Raw genomic sequence first — 22,918 nt, 5'->3', positions numbered from 1 at the left:
GTGTTTGTTCCTTTTGTTGTATTACCTCAAGTCCTTTGCAGAAATAGTTATGAAGAATAAATACTCTTAACGATGGAAAACAAACTGATGGTTACCAGAGGGGAGGTGGGGGGTGGTTAAGTAGATGATGAGGATTAAGGAGGGCACCTGCTGTGAAGAGCACTGGATCTTGTATGCAGGTGTTGAATCACTAAACTCTGTATGTGAAATTAATATTGCACTGTATATTCACTAACTGGAATTTAAATAAAAACTTTTTTAAAAAGAGTAAATACATGTTTAGTGTAGGAGAGGATTAACCTTCCTCAGTTATTGGGTATTTTCATTGGTTAAGAAAACCTGGTTATAAATATTAAAGAGAAATATTAAAAATACAGCTATATTGCTGTATTATACTACAATGTATAAAGAAATGCCCATTCATAGTTAACAACTGTATAATGAAAATATCTCCTTCACATGCATCAGGAAAACTTAAGCAGGAAAGCATAAAATATAATCTCACAAATTTTTCTCTTTCAAATTTCTGAACAGAAAGAACGAGAGAAAGGTTCTAATTTGGCCTTTATGTTTCGACTGCCTTTTGCTGCTGGGAGGGTGTTTAGCATCAGTATGTTGGACACTCTTCTCTATCAGGTATGCAGTGTTTCTTTTCTCTCTAAAATGTTTATTCTAATTTCATTTCAATTTTATTAAATGAATAATACATCGAGTATATCTCATGGAGGGGTTAACTTATAACGGGCCCTGGAAGCACTTCAGTGTTTTATTTTGTGTATTTAATGACAAATGTGCCTGTGAAACATTGTGTAAGGAAAACAATATTTTTCAGAGTAATCAGATAATTTTTAACCATTCTTTAGTATCAGTGTCCTACAGTGTTTTTGTGACATTTGAGTACATTTTGCTTACATTTTTGTTAAGAATGTTACTGGAGTAAAAAGAGAAGGTAAGAGCAAAATATATTTAAAAAAGACAATCTTCTTCATAATGCATATTTTCAAAAAAATGAGACACCAAAATAATGTCAATAAACTTACAAACCAAGGACATTTTAAATATCCACTAATGACCGCCTAGTGTAGAAAAAATATAAAAAAGATTTTGCAACAACTAAGAACCATTTAGTTTGGATGGTCATTCGATCATAGCTAAGAAATGTATGGAGATATTATTTTGCACCAATATATTTTAATCCTTTTTTAACTCTGCCAGATACTGAATAGCACTAATAACTCATATTCTCAGATTTAAGTAATCAAGCAATTTATAAATATTTCTATTAAGAGAAAACAGATATTCATGGAGCTTTAAGTTATTTGATAACTTTAATCTCAAATAAAGCATTCAAACATTTTGTTATGGTATTTTCTTTTGGATTGTGTGTTTTATGTAGCCTCTTCTGCAATGCTTGACTGAATAAACTCATCCGAACACGGTTAAAGCTTTTCTGCTGGCCTTGGGGCTAATTATGCCCATGAATATGCCTCTAGCAACGTCACAAACCATCTGCTTATGCCAGATGAGAGGAGGAACAAGCACAACAAAGGAGAATGAGCACTCCTGTTCACCCTGAACTTTCCAGACACATTCTCTGGGCACTCCAAGAGGGGGCTTCCACCCCCACACTCCATTACCACACACATCCTTCTGATCTCTTAGGGGATTGGAAGAGAAGAACTGTTTGAAGAACAATGCTGAAACTGAAGATTTTCTGTCAGTAGCAGTCAAATGCTTCATGCCATTATGCACCAGTGGTTTTCAGATTTCTTAGCCCTGGAATCTTATGTTTAAATCAAATCTCGTGAGAAAGTCTAATAGATGGACTAAATAAAAGGGAAATTGTTCTACAGAAGTAGAAAGCAGTAGTTACTCCTTTCTTTTCATTTTTATCTGTGTTTTTTGTTGTAAATACGCATACAGGAAGTTAGGTGTTTTCTGAAGCTACTACAGAAAGGGTGAAGCAGAACAGTAACTTTCAAATTGCCTGTTTGGCTTTGCCTGACATCAGATGAGATACATTATGGTTCATTTTTTTCAGATGAGATAGAATACTCATTTATTGATTAAATATGAATATTAGAAATCAGATATATAAATCCTAAATTCATATAATAAGTATGCATATATTCTTAAACTAAATGCCATCTAATTTTTTTGGTTAGTCATTTGAACCCATGTTCTCGAGGATAAATATTTATATGATATATTTAAGAACTATTATTAATGTCTACAATTGTACAGTGACTTACTATTAATGCATTTCTATCCTAGACATCACATTATGTGCTTCCTCAAAGAAACCGATGATGTAGGCAGTATAATCAATCCCAATATATAGACAAGACACAAAGGCTCAGAAAGAAAAACTATCCAGTAGTTACTGTGAACCCTCATCTTCAGACCATGCATATCTCATTTCGATTACTCACTACCCTATCCCTGTGGCAAATAAATCCACGTTATGATACTTTTTTTTTTTTTAACTTACCAGAAGGTTGTTTTTTTTTTTTATAACGTCTTGTCCATAGTCCCTTTCCTTCTTCCCACTTGAATCACAGATCACTTTCATATTTTTAATGATTTTCTTAATTTTTATCTTCATGAAGCTGGAAAGCCAATGATTAAAAAATAAGTATAATCTGAGGAGAGGTGGAGGGGGTGAAAAAAGTATTATCTAAAATACAGTCAAATAGGGGCCCCTGTATGGCTCATTTGATTAAGTGTCTGCCTTCATCTCAGGGTCCTGGGATCGAGCCCCACATGAGTTTCCCTGGTCAGCTGGGAGCCTGCTTCTCTCTTCCTTTGGCTCTTCCCCCACTCATACTCTCTCTCTCTCTCTCTCAAATAAATAACAAAATAAAATCTTGAAAATAAAAAAAAATAATAAAATACAATTAAATAAGTACTAAGTGAAACTGAGAAAGATTCTTCTGTGATCAAATTCCATGAGATTGAGTGCACAGACTTTATAATAGCAGGTGGGGCTGTCCCTGTCATTTTGGCTCACTTGTACCCCTTGTCTTTGCCCTAATGAAGTTACAGGACAAATGACTTCTAGACAAGGGATGCATCAGTGACAAAGGCAGCAAGCAGATCAGCAATATAACCACATCCAGCTCAAAAATAATTTATAATAGCCGTTTACCAAATCTTCAGTGGACTTATTTACCCCCATGAGTACTTTCAATTTTTCATTTTGGGAAATAGTTTTCACTGTCTGAGAATGTGCTTTAAAAGTCCTCTTCTTTAGCACACACTGGGTTACAAGTGAAGTTGAAGGGTGCGGGTCATCACTGCTCTTGGTGGCCTCCAGTTGGTTCATGGTATAACTACCAGGACACTAACCCACCTCGAAACAAAACTTCCATTTCTTTGGTCTGAGAAAAGGGAATGGATATGGTTCCTTTGTTCTTGTTTAAATGGCAGGGTTTAATTTTCTGATGCTAGCTGTTGGTAAAATGGTAATGAACAAAGTAGCCTGGTAAATTTATTTAAAAGGTATTGTAACTTAAAAAAAAAACTTTGCTATGCAAAATAACTAGATGAATATTCAAATTTTTCATTTTTTAACACTTGTGGATTAAATTCAAGACAGTCATTTCATACAATCTATAAAACAATTATTACATGTCATGGTGAAATGTGCTTGTGTCTGTTGAAAGTTTTTCTTTTCACTCAGAACTAAGAATAAGTTTAAGAAATTGAAAACATTGTTAACTTAATACTCTGTTAAGCAATGTTCTAGCAATATATCAAATTAAACCTTACACACTAACACATCAAGTAGTCTGATAATGGTATTTAATACTAAATTATTAATTCATTAATATTTAGATTTACTGAAATATTAGAAATTTATTCTAGTAGCAAATATCTTAATCCTAAAAAAACCTTTTGGAATATCTCCTTGCAAATTTTAGAGTTCAAGTTTTTTTTTAATATTCTCTATTTTAGCTCATAGTTTTTTGTTATTAAAATTAATTAAAATCTGTTTTATCATGTCTAATAGTACATAAAACTTAAGCATGTCAGGATAGTCTAATGAATACTTACTCTCCATATTTCCTCGTGGACAGCTTACCTGTACCTGTGTATTTAAGACACTGACAGGATAGATTTTTACTTCCTTTTTTAGGGGGGCTTAATGATGTGTTATGAGAAGTAACCTTTTAGAAATGGTAGGATGTTCTCACTGCGCTATTTTGTACACTTCATGCACATAATAAATATGTATGTTGTTTGTATTGCAGTCGTTTGTAAAGGATTATATGATTTCTATCACCAGACTTCTGTTGGGATTGGACACTACTCCAGGATCAGGGTTTCTTTGTTCTGTAAGTTAATATTCACTGGAATAGAATTGTTCTAATAGATGTTTCTGAAATCCAACTATAATGTACTTTGGGTAATATGTGCTCAAAGAATATCCTCAAGGTTTTTTAGTTTCTTAAAACTTTTTCAGAGAAAACATTTTAGATTATTCATGAAAACAGCCATTCTATACAAAATTCAGAACACGTGTTTTTTTCTAGCTGGCATTTGAGACTGATGGTTTCTGACCATAGGATGCCTTGCTATTAAGGAAAACAGTGACCATTAAGTTTACCTCCCCCCTTATTTTTTTTTAAATGAATATACTTTATTCAAGTATTTATTCAGGGAAGCAACTTGCCAACAGTACAGATTTGGGATCAACAAAGAGGAACTAGTACTTATGCCTTTGTCTGGGAGCCCTGGGCTCACTTTGTTATACCCTTTTCTCCATATAAGCATTATTAGGACTTTAGACGGACAATTTCTTTTTGTGCTGGAGTGTCTTTTGCATTTGAAGATCTATAGCATCAGCAGACCCTGCCCGCTAATTCCAGTAGCAGCTGTAGTCATTGCAACATTCAAAAGAAGTCTACATCTCTTTCCCAACGTCTCTCAATTACCAGTGACTACTGCCTACTGATGTTGAACTAACCCGATGCTGTGCTGCTACAAATTGAGTAGTTGGTCTTCTGAAGTTTGTGGTACCCCAGGGCTAACCTAAGGTGGAGTGCCATAAATAAGTTCAGTCCATGCCTATCTTACGAAATGTCATTTTGAGATTTTGAAATATTTATACCTTTAGCCTCTAAAAAGTGAAAAGTAACCTGAGTTTTTTTTTTTTTTTTTTTTTTTTTTTTTAATGGTGTATATCTAATAGATGAAAATCACTGAGGATGACCTGTGGATCAGAACTTATGCCAGACTTTACCAGAAGCTGTGCTCTTCTACTGGAGATGTTCCCATTGGGATCTACAGGACTGAGTCTCAGAAACTTACTACATCTGAGGTCTGGAAATACCAAAATATTCCAGTTTTAATGATGAATCTGATTGAAGATAGCCATTCCTAATCGTAGAAATGGATTTCTAAAAAAAGTTAGAGAATGAAAAAGAACACTCTCTGAACACACAGTGTCAGTTCTCAGAGGCAAAAAAAAAAAAAAAAAAAAACTGTTTGTTGAAGTAAACAAGGTCAGAATTCCCCAAAATGTTGTTGGCTAAGAGATTGTTCTGGAGTTTGTGGACTTTGGGCTCTGAATGCCTTTTTTAGGTCTAGAATTTTGCATGTCTAGATTGTCAGGAAGCAAATTAATTTTAATTAACCTTATGACTCATAAGAGCAGTTTTCAGGGCAAGCCATACAGCTTTCTCATATACTCCTTATCTCACATATATACATTTGGAAGGAAGTGAAACAAAGTTAGTAAGCACTGAAATTCACATTTCTCAAACTCTAGGTTAAAGACTACTCTGAAGCCAAGATAAAACTCCAGGAGTAGTACCAGACCTTCCTAGAGGAAGCTCAGTATTTGTAAAAGCAAACTAGAATCTATTAATATGGAACAAAATTTCCAATGACTTCCTACAGATAAAAACACATCCACACCGATCTGGCCACATTATGTGGTTCTAAATAGTTTTTATATCCTTGGTAAAACATCACCTTTTAAATGAGATTCTTTCATGAAATAAAAATTTTGAATAAATACACTATCCTACCAATATTTATAAAATTGTTTAATATAATTATGGTTTATTTTCTTAAAATATTTTTCTTCTCAAATATCTCAAAGTTATTCAAAATTTTGGTTAGCCATATCTGTTTTTGGTCTTATGCAAAATTAACTCAACTAAGAGACTCAGTTCTGTTATTTGCAGTTTAGTAATCCATGCAGCCATGAAACTGGTTTGTGTCAAAATCACTGAATCCATATATAGAAAAAAAATGAGCTTTATGGAGAGCATATGAGCAAAGGAGTGGATTTTTGTTTGCTTGCAAAAATTTATGATTTGACATTTAAATAAGTAATATTGAGGACTACAGGAAATTGTTCAATTCTTCTGGGTACTTTTTAGCAGTTTCACTGTAGATCAGGTGTACTAAAAGGAACTTGATTGCCATCTCTGTTACTTCATAGGATAGTTTGGCCAGATATGCCTAAAATTTAAAAATGCTGTTTCTAAAAAACTAATTTTTGATTAAAGGTTAAGAGAAGACAAGTGCTTCCACACCTAAGCAACTAACCACTTATTTGAGCTTGTTAAATACAAAGAAAGTTTCCATTCACTAGAGTATTATTATTCTCTTATTTTATGTATAGGTTTTGCAAATTCGAATGTAGTAAATTCTGCCCTAGCTCAAGTTCATATTTATGTCATCATTTTATATTATTAAGGAACTTTGTAGTATGCTATTTACATTATAGTAGGGAAAGGATAATTGAGTATTTGTATTGTCGTCATGGAGCATTTAACATTACATTTTGGTCAGTTCTTCCCATCACAAAAATTATCCTTCAATAAAATGCTTATAAATCCCTAGAACTCTAGCTTGTATGAAAAACACACATCCTTAGGAATATTAAAGGAAACTAAGTTAAATAAAGATGATACCTCCTGTCTTCCTATATTGATTACAGTTTGTTTTTTGACACATATATTTTTACTTAAATTTTATATTCTATCTATTGTGTAAAAATTGAGGCAACCCAAATAATTCAAGATAAAAATAAAACCATCAAGATTTTTTACAACACAATATATTAATAGAGGCAGAGAAATTAATGTTATCTTACATCTAAAATGAACTGAGTGCTACAGTTGAGCCAGAATTCTACTTTTACTTTCCTGGTAAGTAAGGCAAAAATAGAACTGTTGAATTATATAGTGATTATAGTCTGATACATGAAAGGATAAAAGTTAATCTTGAGGAAGATTTGTTATTAAAAGAACACATATATTATAGGCTTTCTTATTTAAAAGGTTTTAGATAATATGAAGAACAGTATCTATCCTCCATCATAGTTTTACAAGATACAAAAGTGCCATTAAAGTGAATATCCTTTAAGTTGATCTTTTATTTTTTTAAAAAAGGACATCAATTAAATGAGAACTCAAAGACATTGGATTTTGTATGAAGAGGAAAACTTTTTTTTCCTGATCATATAAAAAACAAAGAATAAGACCTTAATGTCTCTCATGAGATGAAAGATTGGCTCATACATTCCATCATCTTTCTCAAATATCGGATGGTTCAAGAAAAGTCAAGCGGTAGAATTCAGATGACTTATCTTTGCCCCCAATGTTAATTTTCTCTTACTTTAATTAAAGAAAGGCAACAAATTTCAGGAGGTAGAAACTCCATCTAATAATTAGAATCGAAGTGGCTAAGATATTCTTGCATAAACAGCTGTCAGATTCCCATCCCCCCTGACAGTTCATACAGCTGTGATACTGGCCCTCACTCCACACAGGCAAAGATTGAAGGTTCGTTTCTATGGAGAGAGTACATATATACTCTGTGGATTGAGGGGACAGTTGAGGGCAATCACACCACCCTAAATTCAGAGAACTAAGTGAAAGGTACATTCTGTATACTGTACCCTTCAGCAGCAGATTAGAGATCTTCCCTAGGGAATCTGACCAAACCAAGTGAAATACCTAAAGATGTAGACATGGGACATTCAGTAATCCAGTGATCACCATGCAACTCAATAAAAAGAATCTCACCCAGAGCGTTCAATAAATTTTATTAGTTCCCTACTCTTCAATAGAAGAAGACAACTAAAAATTCCCTGTGTTGGGAAATGAACCACAAAGGCAGAAAGTAAACAGAAAGGAAAAAACACGTAAAAAGCACAGATCATTGAGGAAGAAGACAATTTCGAACATGAAATAAAATATTTACCCAAAAGAAATAAAAAATATATCCACCCAAAGATTTGCATACAAATGTTCTTAGTAGCATTGTTCATAATAGCCAAAATCTGGAAAAAAACTAAATGTCCATCAGTTAGTAAACAGATAAGTCAAATGTGGTATATCCATACAATGGAATACTGTTTATCCATAGAAAGAAACTACTTATATGTGCTGTTACTGGGATGAACCTCCAAAATTTTAAGTTTAATGAAAGAAGGCAGACACAAAAGAGCACATGTTGTATTATTTCATGTTTATGAAATGTCATAAAAAGTAAATGAATGCAGAGAAGAAGCAGATTAGTGATTGCTTAAGTGAGGGGGAGGTGGAGGAAATGGAGAACCAGCTAATGAACATGATGGGGTTTGCTGGGGTATTAGAAATATTCTAAAACTGATTTATGGTGATGATTATACAAATTGGTAAGTTTACTAAATATTTCTGGATTTTATATTTGAAAGTTATATGTCATATATATATTAGTAAAGTTATATACTGAAAAACTATAATTAAAATTATTAGAAAAAATAAGATACTGCAAGGATGAAAGATGAACAGGAAACTGAATTTTTATCTTTTTAATTTTTTTTTTAGAGAGTGGGAGGAGGTGAGGGGGCAGAGGGGAAAGGAAAGAGAATCCCAAGTAGGCTCTGTGCCCAATGAAGAGCCCCAGGTGGGGCTTGATCTCACTACCCTGAGATCATGACCTGAGCCAATATCAAATTGGTTGCTCCACCAACTGAGCCACCCAGGTGCCCCAGGAAACTAAATTGTTGAAAGAACATTTTAGGAAAAAGAAAACCTTGGGAATTGAAAATATGATAGAAGAGGTAAAAAGAAGTTCATATCATAAATTTGAGGAAATCACCAAGAAGCTAGAGCAGAAATTCAAACATGGAAACAGTAAAGAAAAGGTAAGATTAGAGGACTAGTCCAGGAGTTCTAAGGTCTGAATGATAACACTTCCATGGAGAAGGAATGCATCAAAATATCAGTGTAATAATTTAAGAATAATCCCAGAATAGTAGTGTGTTAGTTTTCAAAGGGGAAGGGTCACCAAGTGCCCATTATAATGAATTAAAACAGACTCACATCAAGACACAGCATTATAGTATTTCAGAATATTGAAGGAAAGGAGAAGATGCAGGAGGAAGAGAGCAGGGATAGATCACATGCAAAATGTATTTGGGATTTTTCAACAGCAACACTGTAAGCCAAAAGACAATGGAGCAATGCCCTCAAGATCTTGAGGAAATATTTATATTTCCTATATATAGGAAACTATAATTCTATATTCAGCCAAACCTATCAAACTTGTGTAAGAGTAAGATAAATCATATTTCAGCATTGCCTCCAAAAACGCTCTACCGTGCCTGCTTTCTTTTGTTTTGTTTTGTTTTGTTTAAAGACTCTATTTATCTATTTATCAGAGAGAGAGAGGGAGAGAGAGCGAGCACAGGCAGACAGAGTGGCAGGCAGAGGCAGAGGGAGAAGCAGGCTCCCTGCTGAGCAAGGAGCCCGATGTGGGACTCCATCCCAGGATGCTGGGATCATGACCTGAGCCGAAGGCAGCTGCTTAACCAACTGAGCCACCCAGGCGTCCCCCATGCCTGCTTTCTGAGGAAACTACTCCCACCAAAAAGAATGAATACACTGAAAAAGGAATCCTGGTATGGAGGAAACCAGACACTTTATGGAATCCAGGCAACAAATATGAAGCCAAGGAAATCCCTACAATGGCAATGAAAAGACCTTCAGACATCAGGGTAACCTGGAATGGGTTAGAAGGTTTCAGAGAGATTTGTTCAGGAAGATGAAATCTATAGAGTATCTTGCATACCTCAATGTCTTAAGGAAAGATTAGACAGTTGCCAGAGATCTCAGGGTGAATTAAGAACAGGTATAATTAAGCAGTTATAAAAATAAAAAAGTTATTAACTTCAGGAATATGTTATCACCACCACCAACAGAAACATTTATGCAAGAAGTGACTAGTAGCCATGTTTCCTGTATAGATCATCTGTAAATTGTACTTAGTCATAATATGCCCTCAATTTTGATCTAACCAGAATTACACTTGAACAATTTTGAAATGATGAGAGATGGCAAAAGTACTGGAACAGGTGGAAAAGATTAATTTCTTTTCTTCCAGAGTGTGAAATGAATAGATGAAAGCAGAAACTGAAAAAAATAAAATTAAATTAAACCTATTACAGAAAAACCAAGATAAAGACTTACATAACCAGCTGAAAGAGATAAAAGTAGATGTGTCCTAGGGAAATAAAAATGATTATGTTAGATGCTTCTATTTTTCAAAACAAATTGTAACATTTTCTGACATCACAATGTATTTGTAGCTAATAAAAACAACTAATAATTTATAGTCATATGGTAGTTGCATTAGACATTGATTATTTTTTTCAGGTTACATTTCAAGTATTAAAATCTGTCCTATTCTGTGGATATTTTTTTTATTAAGTGCCGACATTTCATATCAGAACGTGGTAGGAATAAACACAGGTAAAAACTAGGCCTTGTTCCTTTATTTCATGGAGTTTAAAAAAATACAACTTAAAGGCCGATGCAGGATTTCATGCCGCATTATTTTCTAGTCTGTCTTCAGCATCTTCTCACGGTCTACGTATAGAAAAAAAGTTATTTAGCTTTGTCTGTGGGAGTAGGGGAAACACTACATTCTTCAGGCAGACAGCTTTGAGAGGACAGATGATGATAAAGAATATTTATAATTGAAATTATAAAATGTACCAAAGACCTGGAAATATAATCTCAGTTTTTCAGTGGGCTGAATATTGGTGGAAGGAGAATTCATACAAACATAAAGAATAAAGTAGAGGTGCATACAGTGACTCAAAATCGGTCCATGGAGGGGCCCCTGGGTGGCTCAGTGGTTAAGTAGCTGCCTTTGGCTCGGGTCATGATCCTAGGGTCCAGGATCGAGCCCCACGTCGGGCTCCCTGCTCAGCGGGAAGCTTGCTTCTCCCTCTCCCACTCCCTCTGCTCATGTTGCCTCTCTCACTGTGTCCCTGTCAAATAAATAAATTTTAAAAAAAAATCGGTCCATGGATATAGCTGGGTAGGAGGGTACAGCTGGGTCCTGTCCCTTTTTACCTAGTTCTATATCCCCTTCCCAGAGCTTTTACCACCATCTATGTATGTCAGTTTAAGAAAATCTTTATAAACATAGAATAAAATAATAAAAAATAAACAAAAAATAAACATCAGAATCTCCTGGTTCAAAGTATGGTGGTGTGAGGACTCATGCTGTATAGAAGGACTATACTTCTGTCCATGATCCTTTATCCACAATTCTGAAATCCAAAAAGCTCACTAATTTATTTCATCTCATTTTATATGTGAAATTTTAATATTACTCCACTTAAAGTGAATATTCTTACTTTTTGTTGCAGATATATTATTATTTTTAATTATGAAATGCTACTCCCCGAGACCCACTAGGGATGTTGACTACCATACAGTATATGGTATAATACTGTCTTTCCAAAATCTGATAAATTTTAAATTAATAAGTATATTTGTTCCTATGGTTTTTTGGTAAGAAAATGTGGAACTGTATTTATCTCCAGTTTTCCAGTGTATTGAAAGTTACATTTGCTTGAAGCGTTCTATAATCGCTGAAAATTTTACTAGAAATTAGAGATCATTTAAAAGCATATTAAAGTACCAACATCTTTTCAATGTACACAGTAAATTTGTGGAATATGTTACTGTGATTGTTGGTTACTTTCATAATAGTAAATCCTAAAACTTTAAAGCATGTGATATAATGAAATAAACATTGTCCCATCTACCTTTACTTTACTCTTTACTATTCATTAACCCTTTACTATTCAACTGGAACATAGTCTTTTTAAATATATTACTGAAGTAAGCTTATCTTTTTACAGAATCAGGTTAATAAAACTATTTTAATAAGGATTAAGATAGGATAGTTTTGAAATTCTAGCTGCTCATTCTCTGTCATTATTCACTAGAGCAATGTTATTATTCTCTTGGGCCATGTGTTAAGAATCCTGAGATAAACAGTTTTAAGGATCCTATAATCAAATGTTTATTATGTGTTTTTTATATTTGTATAAACAGAGAGCTAGATAACTTGTTAGATTTGAGTTATGTTACACCAAAGAATATAACTGTAAATTTTATTTCTACCTATTGAAAAACGAATAGAATATTAGTCCTTAGAATTAAAGACTAAGATAGCATGATTTGTATTGCCTCTCAATATTTAAGGGTTATATGGTGACCGGAAAGATCAAATTTTAGACTTTACAGCCAATGTGAGAGCTCAGAATATATCTATAAACAAATTTATGTCTTATGACAATATCTAAATTTAAAAGTATTAAATTTTTGTGAGTATTAAATTTTATATGCGATCCAAATTTTAGCACAGCACAAATATTAATGCCAATAATGGTTATTGAATGCCAGTAATTTGTCAAATATTCTCTCATGAACTTTATAAGCTCCTATCAATTGTTTTATTTTCCCTACCAGTACTACTTTTTCTTTCTATCAAAGCCTTCAGAGACAATTTTACTAAACAGACAAAAAATAATCTAACAGGAACTTTCTGCTAGACTTTTAAAATAACAACTTATTCCTTATCTAATTTTATTCAGAAGCCCTGTAATAAATAATGAAACACCTAATTGTATTATAAGTGTTAAATCGGGACTTGGCATATTTTGTCCTTGTTGCTGACTGTTTCATGTATGTATTTAGTCATTGTTTAAACTGTATTTTGTATGTTTCTTTTTTCCTCCCTTTGTGTCAGTCTCGAGAAATAGCATCACAAGTAAGTATTTTGTCTCCCTTGCCTCAAATAGTTTAATATGTAAATTCAATTCTTTTAAAGGGAAAGAGTATTAACAATTAAATTCAGTACTTCAGATGTTAAAATAAAACAAATTAATTAAGCTGAAGTGTTATAAATACTCTTATTTTCAAGTTAGCATGTCTGTATTTTCCCAATAATACTGCAATTTACTTTTACCTGTTTGTCTTCACATTATGTTTGTATATTAGTCCAGTCATATGTTTGATTGTTACTTGCTGCTAGTCACTTACCTGTGTATTTTCTGTCTGTCCTTGAGTGAGGTACCCACCTTCAATGTAATCAACTGGGACTAAAAAAGGGCTGGCAGTCAGGTGATATGAAACACATCTTTTCCTACGCTTCCTATATAACTGGTCCTCCTAGAAAGGAGTCTAGGAACAATAGGAATTGTGTTTTCTCTAGCATACTTTTTAGCATTTAATTTATTCTTCAATAATTGTAATTTATTGTCATGAAGAAGCTGTCAGTTTAGTGTTTAATAATATTGACCTGGGTTAATAATTGATTTGTTACAATAAAAATAAAATTCTTAACAATATATTGTGTGTGTATACACACATTATATTTCTGAAACCATGATATTATCTTCATGACATTAGTATTTTTAATCTTATTTTCCATTTTCTTCATATAAACCATGATAAATAATTGTCATTATGTTTTTAGCACTTAACACAGACTCCCAAGCATAAATATAATTGATGAAACCATTACAAATATAAACACTTTAAAAATTGCATTTTGAATGCCAAAGCAATGGTAGAATTTAGCCCATTAAGTGGAAAGCTTATGTGCCAAAGTTGCCATCTAAAAGTACACTTCGATTTAAGAAAAATAAAATTTAAAAAAAAAAAGAAAAAGAAAAGTACAGGTCTGTTTTTGAGCTTGTTGGATTTTGGAGAAAAATTATATATTCAAATACCCACATTTTTGATATAATGGCTGTTGCCTATATCATAGATTTGAATCCGTATAATAAATACAAATTTTGTTCATTAAATTATTTTAAACATCTTAAATTATTTAGTTAATTGTTTATGAGCTATACTTCTATTATATTTTTCAATATATTATTTTGTTTTATTATATTTTGAATCCTTCAGAATTTACTAAATATTCACCAAGGAAGTTTCCCTTTGGGCTGCACGAATAAAGCTTTAGAGAAGCGCTGTCTGACCTATTTCACATCATGGTCCACACTGGAAATGTAATGTTTGTTTCGCACGAAGCTGCTTAGGGGTTTCAGCTACCTGGGTGCCTGCAGGTTGAGGAAATTAAATTTTTAGATAAAAACAGAACATATCCCTGGCACATACTGATTTTGAGGAATTTATTTTAGAGTTCTGTTGTGTTTTTTTTAGAACATGTTTTATAATGAGATCAACATATATTTCTAAATTTTTAATTTATACCAGTATTTGACCTGACTAGCTGCACAAATACAACCTCAAGTGCCTTGAATTGGCATGCGTTTTTTTCATAAAATATTTTAGTAGCATGTGACAAGCAAAGTTACTTCACCTTGTCTTTCCTAAAGGGATTCTCAGGTATAAGTCCAGATCAGGTCCACAGTGGTAGAAACACTTGCTGGGGTTCACTCTATGCTCCAGAAAGAACAGAATTTTCATTTGATTAAAAACTTTATAGCTTTACATTAGGAAATGGAGTGAAACTTTTAGATGTAAGTTTGGCTATGTTGTAGTTCTATGTGTTGATTCAAATGTTCTTTGCTTTTATTCAGCTGTTACACATCCCTGTCACCTCTTGTCTTTAACTTACCATCTCAGATGCAGGAAGGCAAAAGTTTGGCTCATTTCTGAATCATAGCAGCCAATTGCAATTGACTCTTGGAACTTTTTCCCACTAATTGATTTTTTTCTTATAGTTATTATTTTAGGTCTCCACATCTTTCAGTCGGTTCCCTATGTAAGCGAAGTGCCTCCCCTCTAATTTACTGAGAAATTTGAGTTTTCCAATACAAGAACCTTTCTTACAATCCTTTTTATGAAGAAAAGAAAAACCTCTAATTGTAGTTTGGATATGAAGACATTTATCTTTGTAATTCTAATTGATTCTACAACAATTTCCATCCTTTCCAGTTCTAGTTTTTGGTTTTAGGTTTTGTTTTTTTTTTCCCCTCTCCATCAACTCTCTCCTTTTACCTTTGAATATAGACCTTTCCCCAGTTCTCAAGAAAAAATTTTCTTTTTCTCCTACTTTTTCTTTTTTAAAGATTTTTTTTTTTTAATTTTTAAGTAATTGCTACACCCACTAGGGAGCTCATGACCCCAAGGTCAAGAGTTGCATGCTTTGCAGTTAGGAGCCCCATTATTCTTTTTTTTTTCTTATCTTACTCTTGTTAACTCTGAGAAAAGTTCATATATGCTGTCAATTTTATTCCTTATCCGTGTCTTCAACAGTTTTTTTCTCCACTGCTATACTTACCTGTTCTTCGGTCAGTAGAAATCTTTAAGCCAAAATCCTTGGCATTTTAAATTAGTTTTTATTTGTTTAAACATCATATAATCGTTAGTAAGGTTCATTACCTCCTATATCTTAAAATTCTCTTATCCTCAGTTTTCATATTATGAGTTACTTTCTTTACCTATTTGACCTGTTTCTATTGATTTATTTCTTAAACTTTCCCCTTCTTTCTACTGTTCAGTTTCTGCCTATAACAGCTCATTTCTAGATGGTGCCAATGTGATCTTCATCTGAAGGCTTCTCCCTAACCCATTGTCCCTGGGATTGGCTCTGGAGCCCAAGACTCCAAGTAGCTGCAGCAGTCTGCCTTTGTCTCCCTTCTAGGACTGGACTTCATCTTTAGTTTCCAGAAAGTACTCCGTTAACCACCTGAAGGTAGGCTAAGCTTCATCGCAATCAGTCTCACCCAGAGCCTTAAGCTTGATGCCTGCACAATGCTCAGCACTATATTATTTTATTTAATCCTCACCAGAAGCCAATATGGCAGACAATATTATTCTTGTTTTGAAATAAGCAGAGATGTAGACAAGTTAACTTGACCAATACCAAAAACTTTGGAAGCCACAGATGTGGTTTTTAGAATTTATCGCTATCTGACACCAGAGATTCTTTTAATCACTAGTTCTCACTGTAGCAGCCTCTACTGATTTCTGATTTCTCTCTTCTACCGTCTGTTTTGAGATCCTCAGATGCTTTGGTTGAGAATCAACGTGGGAAATGACACTTGAACACTAACCAGGCATTTACTAAAGTTGTGTTTTGTAGTCTTTCAGTCTTTTTCTATACTTGATCTCAGAACACTTTCTATGTCTTGTGGTTTCAATTATCACCTCTATGTTGATAGATAGCAAGTTTGTGTTTTCTGTCCTAAGTTTTAAAAATGAAGAACATACTCATTTTCTGCCAGATCCTCTCTATTTTATTATCCACTAGAACTATAAATATTTATCGAGCACCACTAGCCATCAAATGCAACCACCTAGATGCTTGGAATGCATCAGTAAACATACAAGAAAGATTTCTCAGAAAGCTAACATCAGAATTTCACGCCTATTCTTGAATTTAAGTACATCTTGGTGGATTTACTATATCTAAATTCTCTTCCCTTCAATATTTTACATAGAACAGACAGATTAATGACCATATTCCTTACTTAGTTCACATGATGCATGATGCATATAGTGGGTGTTTGATACCTACTATATCAAGTCAAATTTCTTGTTGCTGGATTTTAAACTACTCTATATTCTGGCCGTTCTTTATTGATGCTCCTTCTGTCCCTGTTCCTGGTACAAATCATTTATTCAATTATTCTGCCTGACCAAATGAGCAATGGACTTGGTACCAGATGATCTAGGTTTAAATGTTGGCTCTTCCTTTTACTACCTGTGTGTAAAATGGTCTATTCTCAACACATAGCAAAGTAAAGACAAAATAGGGAACATAGAATTACCACTTCACAAATTCTTTTTTTTTTTTTAAGATTATATTTATTAGTTGCCAGAGAGAGACAGTGAGAGAGGGAACACAAGCAAGGGGAGTTGAGCTACGCTGAGCAGGGAACCTGATGCGGGGCTCAGTCCCAAAACCCTGGGATCATGACCTGAGCGGAAGGTAGACGCTTAATGGCTGAGCCACCCAGGCACCCCTATCACTTCACAGATTATAAAAAGGGACAAATATGTGTTAATTGTTCACGGATAGTTAATGGCAAACAATTCTGGGGCAAACTACATGGAGTAACATAGATCCTATTTCATTAATTTTCTGTGCTATATAATTATGATTGGATGGTATTCCCTTAGAAAACATTTGTTTCAATACACTTATATTTATAAATAATATAATAGTATGATTCTTGTAATTTGAATAAATACCTTGTGACATTGCTCAAACATAGGTATATTCACTAACCTCAAATGCACTCTATTTTACACACACACACACACACTCCATAAGTCTGAGCTCATTTGTCATTTTCTTCCACTTTCTTACAGAAATTTTACTCTTGAATCTTTTTCTTACCTTATTTTACAATTCTTTTAAAATATTTTCTGGTGCACCTGGGTAGCTCAGTGGATTAAGCCTCTGCTTCAGCTCAGGATCCCAGGGTCATGGGATCGAGCCCCGCATCAGGCTCTCTGCTCAGCGGAGAGCCTGCTTCCCCCTCTGTCTCTGCCTGCCTCTCTACCTACTTGTGATCTCTTTCTCTGTGAAATAAATAAAGAAAATCTTTAAATAAAATAAAATAAAATGTTTTCTGGCTCTGATCCTTATCTTGTGCATTTCCATCCCCAGGAAGACATTTCTTACTTGCATTTTTTACTTACTCTAACTTAATTAGAATCTCAATGGCATACTTATTAGCAAGAAGCTGTTTAAATGCATCCAATCTGTTTGATTTAATTTAACTGCATAGTCATGGCTTTCTGTCCACTTAACATCTTAAACTGTGTGGAGATCATTCCTTCACTTTGCATTGCCGTAGGAAGTAAATTAAGCCTTCATTCACAGCTCCTTGTTGAATGGTTGCTAAAGTCTACAAAACAATCAGAACCAAATGGAAAATTATAAAGTTTGATTTGGGTCGTCTAGGTCTTTATAAAGGAGTGGTGATGTGCAAGCAACAGTATACTTAGATCAATAATATTGTTTTGTATAGATTCTTAAAGATGAAATTGCATATTTATACTTCCAAGTCTTACATTGTGTTTGTTCTTTAATTAAGACATTACATATAGCGTAGAAATTTTCTTTCCACAAGCTCATTTATCCATAACTGCATATGCTTTAGGGAAGTAATTCTCAACAGAAAAGAGGAGTGTGTGTGTGTGTGTGTGTGTGTGTTTAAACACCATGGGACATGGCGAAATTGTGCTATATGCTTATTAGAATCACAGTAATAGTTTTCCATAAACTCGTATGCTTAGGTCATTTTTTTCTGGAATGTAAAATACTGGAGATGATAAAATGATACCGTCCCTAACTTACCCTACAGTGTGTAGGATCTGCCTCATATATGTATACCCATGGTTGAAAACATTGCCTTAGGCTGTGTATTCCTGTAATTCTAGAAAATGATGGAAAAACTGGGAGACAAACCATGAGAGACTGTGGACTCTGAGAAACAAACTGAGGGTTTTGGAGGGGAGGGGAGTGGGGGTTGGGTAAGCCTAGGGGTGGGTATTATGAAGGGCACCTATTGCATGGGGCAATTGGTGTGGTGTATAAACAATGAAACTTGGAACACAGAAAAAAAAATAAAATAAAATTTAAAACAAAAAAAAAAAACTAAACTGTGAAGAGGACAAAAGTGGCAATGAAAGTATGATTTTAATAACATAAACCTTTGGAATACCTTTCTGGCCTGTTAAGCCAGTGTGGCTATTCAGTGCTCTTCTATTGATTATTTGCTTGTTTTAAGTCGGTTATAGAGTTTAAATCTATTCAGGTATATAAACTATTCTTTATACACACATATATAAGTTTGTATATATAAGAAAACCTAAATATACACAACCCAAAAGGGTGTTTTATGTAGAAAGCAAATATGTTCTTATGTATCATTATTTCTAGACATGAAATGAATGAATTGTTAAGGAAAACCACTTATTAGTTTTCTTATAAACCACAAATTAATGATGAAATCAGTCTAAATTTGGGCCAGACTTTTATTCTGATCTATTAGACACACATCAGTGTATGGATTACAACAGATAAAATTAACTATAAGAAGAGTAAAAAAGTATCTTGACACCTACAAAAAAAGTAATTACAAAATGTATAATAATAACAATTCTGATGCTGATATTATCACTCCACCTTAAAAAAAGACTTAAGCATTATTTTGAGGAGAAGAAAAAAATGTTATATCTTCAGAGAACATAAAAAAATTTTGCTACTACACAATGAAAGAAAGTGGACATTGACTTCACAAGAAAAACAATGAAAAAAATGGTATTAGTGACATTGGTTAGTAGCATTGTCAAAGAAACATGACATAATTAAGGCAATTTCATTAAATACTTGAAATACATTTCTGAATATTACAACTCAAAAGAGTTATGTATACTTTAGAGAAATATTAACCCTTAAATATTGCAAATTACTATTTAGAAAATTCATTTCTCAGGATTACCAGTAACCTCTATAACATACATATGATTGAAAGATGTATAACCTGAATTTAAAAATCTCCCATCACAGGGCTGCCTGGGTGGCTTAGCTGGTTAAGTGTCTGACTTTTGATTTTGGCTCCAATAATCCAAGGGTCATAAGCTCAATTCCTGTGTCAGGCTCCAAACTCAGGGGAAGTCTACTTGAGTGTCTCTCCATCCCTCTCTCTCTGTCCCTTCCCCACCCGCCTCTCTCTGTCTCTTTCTCTCTTAAGTAAATAAATAAGTGTGAAAAATAAAAGCTCCCATCATGGGTAATGCTATGGTCCTAAATAAGCCAAGACCTTTTATTAGTTCTCTTCTTCTTCCTTGGTGTCTCCATAACAATAGATATTATTTATGATATGTATATTAGAGGGCAACAAGCTGTATTTGATAATACAGCTATTTGATAATATTTGATAAGAACTATTTGATAGTTCTATTTGATAGAACTATTTGATAATAGTTCTATATATTTGATAATATTTGATAAGAACTGTTTGATAATATTCAGTGCCCATTCTATTCCATGAAATATTTCTTCGCCTCCATGATAGTCAATTTTTCTATACATTCTAATAGTCTTAACTTCTCATTTTTCTTCTACTTTTCCAACTGAGGATAGTGAGCTATAAAAGTTAAAATTAAGGAGTTATCTCTAAAACACATCTATCTTTCCATTATTGTATCCCACGTACCTTGGACAGTGCTTCACACAACTGCTCAGTTCTGTTTACTGAACTCAGTCATAGGTATCCTCAACACAGAGCAATCCTTTCAAAAAATTCTGTTCAAACTTATATGATTTTATTTATACCTCTTCTGTCACTAATTTTGGGACCTAGGTATTATTTTACTTGTAATTTTGATGTAGCTGTTTAAGGACACCTGCCTAATTCCTGTTCCCATAATGTATAGCATATGACCAAGGTGGACAGTTTCTCACATTGAAAGCCTAGGGAGAGTTTGGTCATTGTGAGTAGTTCACAGTTTCCAGGAATACTAGAAGAGGAGCTACAGAAAAGGAATCTGGAGGAAGAGGGGGGAACTAATGTAATTGATGGCTGCATTGCTATTTGGAGAGAATCTAGATTCTTTTGTTGTAACTCATTCTGTGTGGGCCAGTTTGAAAGTAGTAGTGTAAATGGGCTTTAAAAATTGGTAAATGAGGAATATGCTGCTTCCAGAACCCAATAGACTAAAAGATGTAAATTTGTTTTAATATTGTTGGGACTATTAGATCAATAACTATTTCTTGACGGTATCAGAGTCAGAATATCCCTTGACTGAACAAATAATACCCAGAAATTTTACTAAGTTGAAGGAAATTGCATTTTGTGTAGAACAATGGCCCATTCCTTTTTGTGTTCTTCTTTGTGAATTTTTGCATGTCCTGAATGAGTGTGTCAAATAAATCCCCTTGTAAGAGATATCATCAATATAAAGTCATACTATACTTATGTTCCTAGAGGAAGTTGGATGCCGTAAAGATCTTGCCTGCAAAGACTGAGTGTGTTTGCAAGGGGCTTAAGGTATGCTATGTGTAGCAAGGTAAAGAAGTATTTGTATTCCTTCAAAGGTGAAATTGTTTGAGAGGCTGTCAAAATAGGCATGAAATAGAGTATGTAAGTCAAGTCTATGACTGTAAAGTACTTATCAATTGCTGATTGGAGTCAATAATTTCACTAATACTGGTATTGCACCTTAATACTTGGCAATATGGCATTAAGGTTGGGATACTCTACTGTGGGGTTCCATTCATTCTTTCCAGGTGTAAGAACAGGTCAAATGGACTGTGAAATGCAGAAGCAGTGGTGATTATTATGTCTCCCCTGCATAGTTCTTATAATTGGTTTTAATCCTTGAAAGCCCTGTTCAATCCTTGAAGGCCTTATTAACTACTTACATTGGACATACAAACTAGTTGTAAGTGGCAAGGATTTTATTTCATTTAATTTTCACTTACTATTCATTGGATTAGTGTGTACGGTGTCTACTACGGGATATTGTAGGATAATGGGTGTTATAACCATGGGGTATTTAGGCAGGGCGATAGTTCTGATGGTTAAGATGAGATATACTTATGTGTTTTTATTTTCTATCTGACAACCTCCTTAAGAGTATAGAGATTACCTTAATTTTATTGCAATCTCCATATTTACAGCACTTTAAGTTTATTGGAATCTCTAGTCATAACTGTAATGTGAACCCCACCCAAATTAAAAAAAAAAAAAAAAAGGAGGGGCACCTGGGTGGCTCAGTGGGTTAAATCCTCTGCCTTCAGGTCAGGTCGTGATCCCAGAGACCTGGGATCGAGCCCCACATCAGGCTCTCTGCTCTGCAGGGAGCCTGCTTCCACCTCTCTCTCTCTGCCTGCCTCTCTGCCTACTTGTGATCTCTGTCTGTCAAATAAAAAATAAAATAAAATCTTTTAAAAAAAAAAAAAGGAGCCCTAAAATTTTGCCAGTTGGTACAGTTCAGGAGATATTAAAACTTGGAATAAATGTTGCAGAAGCACAAAGCCAATCAGCTTCCTTTTATCTTTTTGTCTTTTTTGTTTTTAAAGATTTTATTTATTTGACAGACAGAGATCACAAGTAGGCAGAGATGCAGGCAGAGAGAGGGGGAAGCAGGCTCCCCGCTGGGCAGAGAGCCCGATGTGGGGCTCGATCTCAGGACTCTGGTATCACAGCCTGAGCTGAAGGCAGAGACTTTAACCCACTGAGCCACCCAGGTGCCGTATCTTTTTGTCCTAAAAATTCTTCTAGCAAGCTAAAAATGTTTAAGTTGAACAAATTTTGGACTTTCTGTTTCAATGGTTTCCTCCCATATACCAAATTGTGTGTGTGTGCGTTTCCATCCCTTTGATTCCCAGTAATTGCTGTCTTTGGTGGCTAGCCCCTTGGGGGTTCCTTTCTACCCTCCTCATGGTTATATGTCTCCTCTTCCAGAGAGTCTCTGATGAGTTTCATTAGAATTATGGGTCTCCCAGATGGCAGTGGTTCCTTCATTGAATTTATTTATTTATTTAGAACCCGTCTTCGCTGAGTTTTGAATTAACCCCTTAGCTATGCCACACAGGCCCATGAGTACTTTTCCTTCTAACGGTGGGGATCAGAGTCTGTTGTTACAGATGCATAGCAGCAGAAGCAGCATTT

General features: G+C 34.2%; 1 protein-coding gene across 9 annotated transcripts in view; it reads left to right on the top strand.

Annotated features, from left to right (window-relative positions):
* Nucleotides 1–22,918, top strand: part of KCNT2 (potassium sodium-activated channel subfamily T member 2) — a 363,831-nt gene that overhangs the window by 306,412 nt on the left and 34,501 nt on the right. For 4 of the 9 annotated variants that reach the window (XM_044266868.1, XM_044266871.1, XM_044266870.1 and 1 more), the window contains 5 exons: nucleotides 535–636; nucleotides 4,254–4,337; nucleotides 5,195–5,323; nucleotides 13,057–13,077; nucleotides 15,928–15,978. In XM_044266868.1, coding sequence (XP_044122803.1) covers nucleotides 535–636; nucleotides 4,254–4,337; nucleotides 5,195–5,323; nucleotides 13,057–13,077; nucleotides 15,928–15,978 — 387 coding nt within the window. The remainder of the gene's footprint in view (nucleotides 1–534; nucleotides 637–4,253; nucleotides 4,338–5,194; nucleotides 5,324–13,056; nucleotides 13,078–15,927; nucleotides 15,979–22,918) is intronic. The other 5 variants (XM_044266869.1, XM_044266866.1, XM_044266873.1 and 2 more) reach the window with 3 other exon arrangements.

Source organism: Neovison vison, chromosome 10 (genome assembly GCF_020171115.1).
Source record: "Neovison vison isolate M4711 chromosome 10, ASM_NN_V1, whole genome shotgun sequence".
Lineage (NCBI taxonomy): Eukaryota > Metazoa > Chordata > Mammalia > Carnivora > Mustelidae > Neogale > Neogale vison.
Note: the sequence above shows the minus strand (reverse complement) of the source record. Positions and strands in the feature narration are given on the sequence as shown.